The sequence below is a fragment of the Chelonoidis abingdonii genome, chromosome 10 (genome assembly GCF_003597395.2).
Source record: "Chelonoidis abingdonii isolate Lonesome George chromosome 10, CheloAbing_2.0, whole genome shotgun sequence".
NCBI lineage: Eukaryota > Metazoa > Chordata > Testudines > Testudinidae > Chelonoidis > Chelonoidis abingdonii.
Genome location: NC_133778.1, coordinates 15,937,860 through 15,951,433, shown reverse-complemented (window position 1 = coordinate 15,951,433; position 13,574 = coordinate 15,937,860). Strand labels below are relative to the sequence as shown.

Sequence of the window (13,574 nt, the reverse complement as noted above, 5' to 3'; positions counted from 1 at the left end):
TGGATAAATCTTTCTGGTTTGCTATGAAAATTGCTACTTCTGCCTGGGGGGAATCTCGCATCTCCTCTTGGGATGTGATGCTTTTTTGCACTAGAATCTGTGGTTACTGGCAGAAATGGCTGAACTTCATTTAGAGCAAACAAGTGAATACTTGCCAGTCCATCTCCCCAGCACAAAAATCTTCACTGGTTGACTTTTTTGTGTGTGTGGGGGGGTTATATTTATATTGAAGTTTTAGCAGCAAAGTAGTAAACCCATGTGGGTGGTGGGTGAGGGGAAATCTGCCTTGTGTATTCTGAATAATTGAAATCTTGTGTACTAGAAAAACTGTTCTTGCAAGGAGGTAGGCAGCAAATGTCAAGATTCAGGCTCAAGATTTCTTGATCCAAAGGATTAAAATGCATAACACTTGTGGATTAAAGACCCCTCCAACTGTCACAAACTGTTTTAAGGGCGTTCTGTTCCTTAAACTTTTGTACCTAATTGGTTGTGCTGTAATCCAAAAAAGTCGTCCTTGCATAAGTCTTCCTAGAGCTCTAGGTGGAAACTTAATCTCTTGATAAAAGTAAATCCAACAAGTGGGACAAACACAGAATCTCTCACTGAATAAAGTTCCATTCTATGCAGCTTTTAAAGTGTAAACTATTTTGTATTGGTGAAAATATGTGGTTGTAACTGGCTAATGGGTTGTCTTGTCAGGTGGACTGTCTGAGTCCAGTAAACCATCAGAGGCTGTGTGTTCTTTTCAGTAGCTCCTCTGCCCAATCCAGCAATGCTCCAAGTGCCTGCGTTAGCCCATGGTATGAAATGAATTTCTTCTTCTCTATGGCTCTCTTAAAATACAAAGTTTAAGTGCTAATATCTCTCTTTATATGAAGGCAAGGTCACTGCTAATTCCTCTGTACAGCTTCACTAAGGACGCTTGAGAAGGCAGCTTAGCCCTTTTTAGGGTTGCCTGTCACATTAAGTTGTGTATGACTAGATGGATTTGAGTAATGTCACTTACCTGCTTAAGGCAGGAATGAGGAGGGGAGAAAAAAAGAGCCCAACCTGTAATTCAGTGCTCTAACTAATCACTGCTTTTGTAAGTGAGCCTGATGAAATTCATCCTAGAGTACTTAAGGAACTAGCTGAAGCGGTCTTGAAAGTGTTAGCAGTTATCTTCGAGAGCTTGTAGAGGATGGATGGCGGTCCCAGACGACTAGAGAAGAGCAAACATAGTATCTATCTTTAAAGGGGGAACAGACCCAGGGAATTATAGACAAGTCAGTCTAACTTTAATACCGGGAGAGATAATGGAACAAATTAATAAACAATTAGTTTGTAAGCACTGAGGGAATAGTGTTTATAAGGAATAGCTAGCATGGATTAGTCAAAACCAGATCCTTCCAAAGCAACCTAAAGTCCTTCTTTGATAGGGTTACTGACTAATGGATTGGGGGGAAGCAGCAGGCATGATTTATCTTTATTTTTAGTAAGGCTTTTGTCACAGCCCTACATGACATTCTCATAAGCAAACTGGGGAAACATGGTCCAGATGAAATTGCTATAAAGTGGGTGCACAACTGGCTGAAAGACTGAACTCAAAGTAGTAGTCAGTGGTTCACTGTCAAACTGGGAGTATGTATTTAGTGGGGTCCTATAGGCATTAGCCCTGTATCTGACAGTAGTCAATATTTTTATTACTGATGTGGACAATTGTGTGGGGAGTATGTTTATAAAATTTGCAGATGACATCAAGCTGGAAGGAGTTGCAGGTGCTTTGGAGGACAGGATTAGAATTTAAAATTAACTTGACAAATTGGAGAATTAGTCTGAAATCAGCAATATAAAATTCAATAAATGCAAGTACAAAATACTGCACTTTGGAAGGAAATATCCAAAGCCCAACTACAAAATGGGAAGCAACTGGCTAGGTGATAGTACTGCTGAAAAGTATCTAAGAGGTTATAGTGGATCACAAACTGAATGTTAGTGAGCAATGTGGTGCTGTTACAAACAAGGATAATATTCTGGTGTGTATTAACAGGAGTGTCATACACTGGTGAGGCCTCCGCTGGAGTACCGTGTCCAGTTCAGGGTGCCACACTTTGGGAAAGATATAGACAAATTGGAAAGAGTCTAAAGGAGAGCAACGAAAATGTGAAAAGGTTTAGAAAACCTGACCTATGAGGAAAGGTTAGAAAAACCTGGGCATTTGTAGTCTTGAGAAAAGAAGACCAAGGGAGGACCTGATAAGTCTTCAAATATGTTTAAAGGCTGTTTTTAGAAAGGAGACAGTGATCAGTTGTTCTCCATGTTCTCTTGAAGGTAGGACAAGAAGTAATGGGTTTAATCTGAAGCAAGCGAGATTTAGGTTAGAGATTAGAAAAAACTTCCTAACTATCAGGGTAGTTAAGCTCTGGAATAGACTTCCAAGGGAGGTTGTGGAATCCCCATCATTGGAGTTATTAAGAACAGGTTTGACAGAGACCTATCAGGAATGGTCTGGGTTTACTTTGTCCTGCCTCAGCAGAGGGAGCTGGACTTAATGACCTCTCAAGGTCCCTTCCAGCCCTACATTTCTGTGGTTCTGTATAGTAGATTTTAATGCAGTGATTGGGGAGTGAAATCTGTGGAATCTCTGTTGGGCAGGTTGGAACTTGTAAATTCAGAAGATTTTTTTTCTTTTCTAGTAGTAGGGCTCCAGAATGGGGTGTAGAAAATCTCCTGCAATCTAAATATTAATACAGCTTTACTCACCTACTGAGGGCAGGAATTCCTTTGTAGCAAGTAGCATTTCATGTTTTAATGTCTGCAGAGCTAGCTGTGAGGCTGCAGGTTACTGACAGACTTTTAGTACTAATCCTTAGCTGTTTACTCTGGGTAGGGCTTGTCCCCAAACAGCCAGTGCAGTTGGAGGGAGATAATGGAAGTAAGGGTGGCACAGTATGGTATTACCATCCTTACTTCTGCACTGCTGCTGGCAGGGTGCCACCTTCAGAGCTGGGTGCCCAGCCAAAAGCTGCTGCTCTCCAGCCACTCAGTTCTGAAGTCAGTGCAGAAATAAGTGTGGCAATACCATGACTCCCCTGCAACTCCCTTTTTGGTCAGAATTCCCAATTTGAGAAATGCTGGTTTCCCCTGTGAAATTCTTATAGGACAGGGGTCGGCAACCTTTGGCATCCTGTCCATTGAGGTAAAGTTGCTGGCAGGCCGGGCCAGTTTGTTTGTCTGGAGCGTCCGCAGGCATGGAGCCTCGCAGCTCCCACTGGCCGTGGTTCACTGTTCCTGACCAATGGGAGTTGCGGGAAGCGGCACAGGCCAAGGGACGTGCTAGCCACTGCTTCCCACAGCTCCCATTGGCTGGGAACGGCGTACCACCGCCAGTGGGAGCTGTGGGGCTCCATGCCTGCGGACACTCCAGTTAAACAAACCGGCCTGCCAGCGGCTTTACCCTGATGGGCCGGGTGCCAAATATTACCAACCCCTGGTATAGGGTAAAAGCACATATAGGACCAGATTTCACTGGGTGGGGGAGAGGGGGAGACCAGATGTCACAGACCATGACATGTTTTTCATAGCTGTGAATTTGGTAGGGCCCTACTTGTGATAAAGCAGCAACATTGATTCTAGACAAAACTTCCAAATTTTGGTGCCTAAAATGAGTTATCCAAATCAGTATTTAGGCACCTAAAGTGGCTTTTCTTTTTTCCAAAGTTGCAAAGCAGCTGAAGTGCCCATTAAAATCATTTAGAAGGGATCAACTGGGATGCTGTGTTCAGTACCTCTGAAAATCATGCCTCATTAGGTGCTCAAATATTGATTAAAATTAGTAACTTCAGATACCCAAGTTTGGAAGTTCTTCGCCATGAACTTTAAAGGCACATTTGTGTGGTGATTGCCGAGATAAATGTACTTACTCATGAGCGTTCCCATGTTGTAGTCATTCTTGTAATTTACACCTCTCAAACCAATACAAGATCCTTCCCTCTGAAATTCTTTGTTCTTCCTCTACATCAGGATTGTGACGATGGAGTTCTATGGGAAGAACGACCTCACTCTAGGCGTGTTTTTAGAGCGGTATTGTTTCAGGTAAGAACTTCTACACTAGAATATCACCCGTGATTTTAAGAAAGTCTTCAGTAGCCTCATCAGACTGAGATGTGCTTTTCTTACACATATGCATGAAGTATTGTATAGTTTGTAGAGAACTGTTCTCATAATGTGCTTAAAAAGGTATTCATACCCTGTGAAAATCTTTGGCAAAACATTATTTAGAGCAGGGGTCCCCAGTGCAGTGCCCGTGTCCTGGCCGGTGGTCGAGCATCCGCCGAAATGCCACCGAAATTTGGCGGCATTTCAGCGGCATTTCAGCGACGACGCCTCTGGATGACGCTGCTTGAAAAGGTTGGGGACGACTGCTTTAGAGACATCTCTGCTGAATAGGTCTTCTATAATTCTTTTCCGTTTGTTTTATTAGGATGCTTGCAGGAAAAAAGGAAATGTTTCTTAAAGTACGTTCCTTCCATTTACTCCTGCTGCATTCTTACAAGTGAAAACGTGCTCATATTGTTGCCTCTCTCCTACCCATTTGTTTAATCTTCCAACAGTGACCAATGCTAAGTTCCCCAGAGGGAATGAACAGAACAGGTAATTATCAAGTGATCCATCCCCTGTTGCCCATTCCCAGCTTCTGGCAAACAGAGGCTGGGGACACAATCCCTGCCCATCCTGCCTAATAGCCATTGATGAACCTATCCTCCATGAGTTTTTTCTAGTTTTTTTGAACCCTGTTATAGTCTTGGCCTTCACAACATCCTCTGGCAAGGAGTTCCACAGATTGACTCTGTGTTGTGTGAAAAAATACTTCCTTTTGTTTGTTTGTTTTTTAAACCTACCAGCTATTCCATTTAGTGGCTCCTAGCTCTTGTGTTAAGAGTAAATAACACTTCCTTATTGACTTTCTCCACACCAGTCATGTCTTTAAAGGCGAGATACGATGGAAGTCTATAGTCATCTCTTTTTTCCAAGCTGAAAACTCCCAGCCTTATTAATATCTCCTCATACAGAAGCCATTCTGTACCTATAATCATTTTTTGTTGTCCTTTTCTGAACCTTTTCCAAATCCAATATATCTTTTTTGAGATGAGGCGACCACATTTGCACGCAGAGGTGTGGGTGTTCCATGGATTTATATAGAGGCAATATTTTCTGTCCTATTATCTATCCCTTTTCTTAATGATTCCCAACATGCTGTTTTGGTTTTTTGACTACCACACATTGAATGGATGTTTTTAGAGAACTATCCACAATGACTCCAAGATCTTTCTTGAGTGTGGTAACAGCTAGTTTAGACCCTATCATTTTATATGTGTAGTTGGGATTATGTTTTCCAATGTGCATTACTTTGCATTTATCAACATCGAATTTCATCGGCCATTTTGTTGCCCAGTCACCCAGTTTTCAGAGATCCTTTTGTAGCTCTTCACAGTCTGCCTGGGACTTAACTATCTTGAGTAGTTTTGTATCATCTGCAAATTTTGCCACCTCACTGTTTACCCCTTTTTCCAGATCATGTATAAATGTTGAATAGGACGGGTCCCAGACTCTTGGGGGACACCACTATTTCCATTCTGAAAAATGATCATTTATTCCTACCCTTTGTATCCTATCTTTTAACCAGTTACCAATCCATGAGAGAACCTTCCCTCTTATCCCATAAGTGCTTACTTTGCTTAAGAGCCTTTGGTGAGAGACCTTGTCAAAGGCTTTCAGAAAATCAAAATACACTCTATCCACTGGATCCTCCAGTCCACATGCTTGTTGACCCCCACAAAGAATTCTAGTAGATTGGTGAGGTATGGTTTCCCTTTAGAAAAACCGTGTTGATTATTCCCCAATATATTATGTTCATCTATATGTGTAATTAGGAATATCTGATACTACATGAAGTCTATATGTAGTTTTTGTAGGTCATAATACATGATATACAATGTTTATCATTATAGGCAGGACTTGTTCTGTTTTGTTAGCTTCTTAACAGAGTCTCTTATGCGAAGTTTTAAGTAATTTTCTACTTCATTTTGTCCCCTGTATGAATCTGTCTTTATTTATATAGGCACCCTAAAGAATGTGGTTTACTTTACTGTTGACACTAGCTGCATTAGAAAGATGCATATGAGTAACTAAGATAGAAGCTTATCATTCTATTAAATAAAATGAACAGAAGACAGAATGTTAAGCAGAAGGATGGAGTGTAGTAGATGATGCTGGGATTTAATAAAGGAATATGCAGTCAATTTCTCTGAACTTCATAAGTTGCTTTTTATAATTAAACTTGGGCTACTAAGTCACTTAGATGTGTTTGGAAACTTTAGTCCTAGAACCTTTCTTCTCTAGGTTACTGGCGTGATGCTCTCCTGATTTGAGAACAAGTGTTTGCTATCTGATAAACGTTCTGTACCATATGTGAAGCTGGGTGGTAGGCCCATTCCCATTTCTAGACAACAGGGCCCATAGTCCCTCAATGCAGTGACAGCTTTTCAGGGTAGACATAGCCTTGAAGTTGAGAAGCTGCACACCCACTGCCTAGGGTGTACCTACTCTGTGGGTAACTAATCAGTCTCTAGTGCTGTTAGCCTTGTATGTGTGTCAATGCCAAATTTAAATCGTTTTTTAAAAAATCTAGATCAAATTTTGACCTGTGTGTGTGTGTGTGTTCGCTTTTTTTAAATTGTAAGTGCTACATTCACTACTCTTGAAACAGTGATTGGTGCAGGGTAACAGGTGTTCCCCTGTCAGAGGGGAAAGCTGATGCTAGCAATGGATAAAAATCAGTGTGAAAATACTGAGTGCAAGTTTAACCCTTGGAAGGCTCTCTGATAACCAGTATGGCCAACGTTTTCAGAAACTAGGTGCATAGACACAGGTTCCTAAACCTATATTCAAACATCTACACTGGTTTCTTTTCCCCACGTGGGAGCTCAGCACTTCTGAAAATATTGTTCCTCATTTGAGTACCTAAATATAAACTTGCAAGCTTAACTTGAAGCACTAGTGTGTTTTGTTGTTGTTGTTTGTTGTTGTTTTTTTAAACCTTGGTCTGCAGTAACAGATCTCACTGTAAATAAACTTAAAATATTTAAGATAACTTAGAAATGGGTTAGAAACTTGGTCATTCTATACATCTTGGAAGGTGAATTTACTGCAGTGTGAGGTATGCTAGGGCCACTGACAGTTGCTTTCAAGATTGTCACATGTAACACACACGTCCTCACAACTCAGTGTCCCCACTTCTTTTCTTTAAGGCCTTCCTACCAATGCCCCAGCATATTTTGTGAAACACCGATGGTGCACCATGTTCGTCGCTTTGTCCACGGGCAAGGCTGTGTGCAGATCATACTGAAGGAGCTCGACTCGCCAGTCCCTGGATACCAGCACACCATCCTTACCTACTCCTGGTGTAGATTGTGCAAACAGGTAAAGATTAAGAAGAATATTCTGATGCTATGGTAGCAGAATCCCAGATGTGATAGGTCTTCACGCAGGGAGCAATGGCTTTCAGAAAGAACTGTATTTTCTCAAAGCTGCAGCTGAAGTAATACTAGCAGCTTCTGATCTGTATATGTGCTTCCAGATGTAACTAAGACTAACCCTACATAACCACTGATGCTGTTGGGTGTGGTGCTCCCAGTATCTTGTACTACAGGGGAAATGGCTGCTTCTGCTTGAAAAAGTCTATCACGTATTTTTTGAAAGGATAAATAGCTTTGGATAATGATGCTGACAGCTGGACCAAATTAGTTTCAGACACCAGCAGGTGAGCACTCCATTGATTTTTTAAATGGAGTCGTTCCCATATGTGCCAGTAGAGGTTGTGGCCTCCTAGCCACAACATAGCTTGTTGAATGTTGAGGTGGGGAAAGACAAAAATCCACTCTCCTGACGTACTGGTCCATTAATTGACCTAAAACCATCTCCTCCACAATGTGCTCTTGCTGTTATCCACTATACATAGTGTGTGTCTGTATCAAGTCCAACCGCACCTGCTGTACTCTGTTTCAAAACTATCTACAAATTTTCTTTGTTCAGCACTTAAATACTAGATGAGAGAACTGCAATATTAGATGAATTTAATATCCTTTTTAAAAACCTGAAATAATTAGTAAAATAACATATAGGGCATGTGCCTTTTCTTGTAACTTCAGTAATCTTCATATACTTATTTAAGAAAATTAGCTAGATGTCTCCTGGAGTTAAAACAAACTTCTGTTTAATTTTAGAAATCTACTTATAATCACCAGTCTCTTGAGTGAATTTTATTCAAGACCTCCTAAATTAATTTCATGTACATTTAAACAAAGTACATAAAATAGCCATTTTGCTATCTAGAAACTATATAGAATTGCTACTGCAAGTTGAATATTTGTCTAATGACTTCATGCTGTCTATACTGGTTTATACCCTGATGGATATAAAAGAATTGGAGAAAATCAGCGTGATAGCTGAAGGCAGATAAAAATCATGCATACAGAAAATATCCCATATATAAAACTTACTTGCTTGTTAACATTCCTAATGAACATATTTCCATTTAGAAACAGAGCAACAGTAAAAATATTGACCATAAAAATAACCCACCTAAAATTGCAAGCAGTATTACAAATATAGAAGCTAAAGTCTTGGAGTACTCAATGGAATCTTCACAGCTCAGGCACTCGATGATAAATATTTTAAGGCACGGAGGTGCAGTGATATCGGTGTTACTGACTAAGCCTTGATACAAGTGATGCCACTAGACAAGGAAATCACTTTACAAATATAGGCAGACATGTTATGGTGGGGAAACATCTGCCTTCTGGGGCAAGTATTCTTATATTGCTTTAATAACCAAAATCTCTCCTGATCAGCACTTCTTGCTATAAAAACTGACTGTGTGTGTGCGTGCACGCACACACTTCACATTCCTAGAAACATTTTTTGAATTGCTTGAATACCACATCACTGCTTGGACTAGGCTAGTTTTACTTAAAGTGTACTCATTGCTTCTCCCTGAGTCATTGGTCCATTTCAATTAAAATCTGGTTTCAAATTTCAGGTCACACCAGTTGTCCCACTTTCCAATGATTCTTGGTCCATGTCATTTGCAAAATACCTTGAATTGAGATTCTACGGGCACCAGTACACGAGAAGAGCTAATGCAGAGCCTTGCGGTCACTCCATACACCATGACTATCACCAGTATTTCTCATATAATCAGATGGTGGCATCTTTCAGGTAAGGTTTCGCGTCCAGATTCCACCCCAACTCTGACTGCATAGCCACCTAAAGTGCTTGGGTCAAGCTGAATGAGCAACCCTAATACTCCTGTCCTCCTCCTAATTAATTAATCTTGAGCATGTCAAAAAGGAAAAGGGACAGTGTTCTATACTATAGTTTGTGCCTCTGTTCTAGAAGAACAGCATGTCTAGAAACTGGCACTATCTAATCACGCTGTTCTATGCAGTGCTGGGAGATGGGGGGTTGACAGTAGTTCTAGGAATAAGAGACTCAACATGATGGAACCAGCAGTCCATAGGCCAGCTGCATTGGGGGAAAATGATCAATCCTGTGTTACCAAACTTCACCCTGCTGGTTTATAGCATGGTTTGTGTACTCATTTTACGTAGTAGCTACACAGCACATACTTGATAGTATCCTGGAAGGCTGAGGTATTTCAAGTACCGCCAAGTACCTCCAGGGCTCTTTCTGATACTCTGTGCTCCAATTGAAGGAGAATCACCAACAGCAAAAGGGTGGGAGAGATGCAATGGAGCAGGGTGGTGTTTGTTTTCATTTTCACACCAGGTTGTTTTTTATTGCTCTTAGCTATTCTCCAATCCGGCTGCTGGAGGTATGTGTCCCACACCCCAAAATCTACATCAAACGTCAAGCTCCGTTAAAGGTTACTATTCTGCAGGATCTGAAGGATTTCTCTCAAAAGTATGTCCTTGTTTTGTTTTTCTTCACCTATTTTGGCTGCCTCTTCTTATTTATGACTTAAACCTTAATTACTAGAGGAACTGAAGCCATTCTTGCTGAAGAAACTAGAGAAAACATCTGTTAAATACATTTGCAGTAGCTTAAAATATAAGAGCTTGTAGCAAAACAATTAATTTAAATGCTTAAGAGTAAGGGAAATAAGGTTCCTATACCAGCCTAAACTCTGACCCTCTCCACCTGTTGTCTAAGGGTATGTCTACACAGCAGCTGGGAAGTGTAGTTCCCAGCTTGAGTAGACATATGTGTGCTAGCTATGCTCAAGCTAGCACAGTAAAAATAGCAGAGTGGCCCCAGTGGCCTGGGTCATGACTCAGGCTAGCTGCCGTAGTACAATCTAATTCGACCCTTGTGTACATACTTGGGCAGCTAGTCCAAGCCACTGTCCATGCCTCTGCTCCCACATAGCTATTTTTACTGTGCTTGCTCAAGCAGAGCTTGTGCATCTACCCAAACTGCGAATTGTACCCTCCAGCTGCTGTGTAGGTGTACCCTGAGGACTTTCCTCCTCCTCCTTGTATGCCTGATGTAATTATACTTTCTAATGTGGCTGAACTAAAGAGTTTTTTGGTTCTATGTCTCTCTTTTTTAATTAAGAGAAAAAATAGCTACATAGAAATCAGAACAATCTCAAGTGGCCAAATGTGTTCTTACAGAACTTTTCTAAATAATCATTAGAAAGGATTACATTGTCAGAAAGCTGATCCTGGAAGCATACTGTTACAATGAAAATCCTCACTATAAGCAAGATTGCTGTCGCTCTCTAATACTCAAAAAATGGGTAGGAGACGCTGTACTTGGAAGTGTAATTTGAAAAGACACAAGTGACCAAAAAAAAAGTGTCCAGGTTCTTTGGTGCATTGTATTGAACAGTCTGGCCTTCTGATGCTCTCAACTTGTGATTTCAATTTATAAAATATTAAAAGAAAAATATTTAATTGTTTCCTGAGCCACAGCAGTTTTATTGAATTTGGTTTGATGTCAGACACTTTTCATTGCTACCTAGTGTTTATTTTTAGCTGACTCTTATTGGGCAGCAGGGGATTGAATGTAATTTGATTTGTTGCCTCAGACTGCAGAAGAAACTGCTTTTAGATTGTTTGGAGAGGTGGAAAAGATGAGTGAGAGAACTGGCAACTTATCACAATCTTCTGACTACTGCTCCTACTGCAGGGTTCCCAAACTGCTGATCTCTTTTTAGTATCTATTTGCTACTTGTCGTAATTCCAGCAGGTTATTCTGTTCAGTACTGAAATATTCGAGAAATGGTGAGAAGAGATGCTATTTCCTACTTAGCTCTGGTTTTCTACATTGTAGTTCAGAGCCATAGGCTATCTTTAAACCAGGAAGGTACAACAATGCTCAGTTTGCATTGTCATTCTTAGTAGACAAAGATGGTAAATATATTCTAGCTGTTTGTTACCTTAACTCTGCTTTCTTCACAATGGAATACTCTGTCATGAATGAGCCCTGTTCTACGCTGGGGGGGTGGGAAGGGATCAATCAAAGTTACACAACTTCAGCTATGTGAATAATGTAGCTGAAGTCGACGTACTTAGGTCGACTTACCGTTGTTTGTTCACCGCGGTGAGTCGACTACTGCCGCTCCCGTCGACTCTTCCTGCGCCTCTCACGGCGCTGGAGTACAGGAGCCGATGGGAGAGCACTCAGGGATCGATTTATTGCATCTAGTCTAGATGCAATAAATTGATTCCGCTGGATCGGTTGCTGCCTGCCAATCTGGAGGGTAGTGTAGACATATCCTGAATGACTCTGTGTGCACCTCAAAAGGGCATGCCATAGTTTAATAATCTGGGCAGAATATCTTCATGATCTTTTGGAGTCTACAGAATGCTCCTTTTAAGGGACCAGTCTTGCATTTTGTTCATGAGAGTAGACTTACTCAAGTTGTCCCACTGAAGTTTAATGGGACAAGCTGTTACAGGGTGGGGATAGGTTGCAAAACTCTAGCATCAAATCTGAGTTTGTGTTCTACTAAAGACCACTTTGGACCACATTTTGGCTCTGAGACTCTGAATGGTGTCTGAAATGTTTTATCCTCTTACCACAGGGTATCACAGGTGTACCTTGCTGTTGATGATCGTCTCACTTCTTTGAAAACTGATACTTTCAGCAAAACAAGGGAAGAGAAGATGGAGGACCTTTTTGCACAAAAAGAGGTAACATGCTGCTTCGGCATCAGTGAAATGCAGGGTGAAAATAGAACATTGCTGCACCAGTGTAACATTGCTAGTGGTAGAGTACTGAAAAATCTAAATTTTTCTTTGACAGATGGAAGAGGTAGAGTTCCGGAACTGGATTGAGAAGATCCAAGCAAGGATGCTTTCACCTTCTTTGGACACCTCTCAGCAGTTGCAGTCGGTCTTTGAGTCTCTGATAGCTAAAAAACAGAGCCTCTGTGAGATGCTGCAGGCCTGGAATAACAGGTAAAAGAAATGCTAGCAACCTAGGTAGGAGATCCTGCTGCACTTTCTCCCTATCAAGTTTCTGGCTACCACAGCATAGCAAGATACTGCAATATTTTGCTAATGATTAATCATATTTACACGTGAGTATTTGAAGGTGAAAATTTAATAAGTAGAGTTATATTTATACAGACCCACTTCTAAATGGCAAGACTTCAATGAGTGGCATTATAGATCTATTTCAGGCCCTGTTGTAGAAATTGCACAGACTTACTGAAGAATCACAATTTGTATGGGAAACAGGGTACAACTGAAATAAAGGTAGAAATGAGGAGGTGGCCCATATAAGGCAACTGATCCTCTGCACAACACTTTGAAGCAATCTCACAGCTGAGCAAATTTGAAGAGACATTTTAAACACAGGCAACTTATCATCATTTCTCTATTTCACTTGTAATTGTTTAAACAATCTCACGTGGCCCATGTGTGACTGAAAACTGTTCTGACTTCAACACTATGGCTCCTACTGTGAAGTGCGAGGAAAATAATTATCTGTTCATTCTAATTGCAACCTTTTTTAGTCACACAGAACATTTAGGTACCAGATGTGACCAGAAAATATTATGAAGACACACATTTGACTAAACCTCAGCATGGCCAATCTTTAGAGATTGTTTAAGGGCTTGTCTGCACTACTGCTTAAGCCACTCTCTAAGCGATGCAAATTACATCAACTTAAGTGCTATTCACACCAGCACTAAGTCGGCAGCAGATGCACCTCCGCCAATATAGCTTCCAGCTCTCATGGAGACAGAGAAATTATGCTGACAGGAGAGTGCTCTCCTGTCAGCACAGCACATCTTCACCAGACGCGCTACAGAGCCGCAGCTGCACTGATGGAGCACGGTAGTGTAGACTAGCCCAGACGGAATTGTTCTAATTGAATATACTATTATTTATTACTATTACCATAGTGCCTAGGCGTCTAGTTGTGGACCAAGGATAATTCTGCTTCTCTTTTAGATTACAGGATCTCTTCCAGCAGGAGAAAGGTAGAAAACGCCCCTCAGTACCACCGAGCCCTGGAAGATTGAGACAAGGTGAAGAAAACAAGGTAATCTCATTCTG

General features: G+C 41.0%; 1 protein-coding gene across 6 annotated transcripts in view; it reads left to right on the top strand.

Moving 5' to 3' along the window:
• Positions 1–13,574, top strand: part of PIKFYVE (phosphoinositide kinase, FYVE-type zinc finger containing) — a 95,838-nt gene that overhangs the window by 59,748 nt on the left and 22,516 nt on the right. For all 6 annotated transcript variants that reach the window (XM_032765025.2, XM_032765023.2, XM_032765027.2 and 3 more), the window contains 8 exons: positions 700–800; positions 4,003–4,074; positions 7,290–7,461; positions 9,080–9,258; positions 9,850–9,963; positions 12,092–12,200; positions 12,313–12,467; positions 13,470–13,560. In XM_032765025.2, coding sequence (XP_032620916.1) covers positions 700–800; positions 4,003–4,074; positions 7,290–7,461; positions 9,080–9,258; positions 9,850–9,963; positions 12,092–12,200; positions 12,313–12,467; positions 13,470–13,560 — 993 coding nt within the window. The remainder of the gene's footprint in view (positions 1–699; positions 801–4,002; positions 4,075–7,289; positions 7,462–9,079; positions 9,259–9,849; positions 9,964–12,091; positions 12,201–12,312; positions 12,468–13,469; positions 13,561–13,574) is intronic.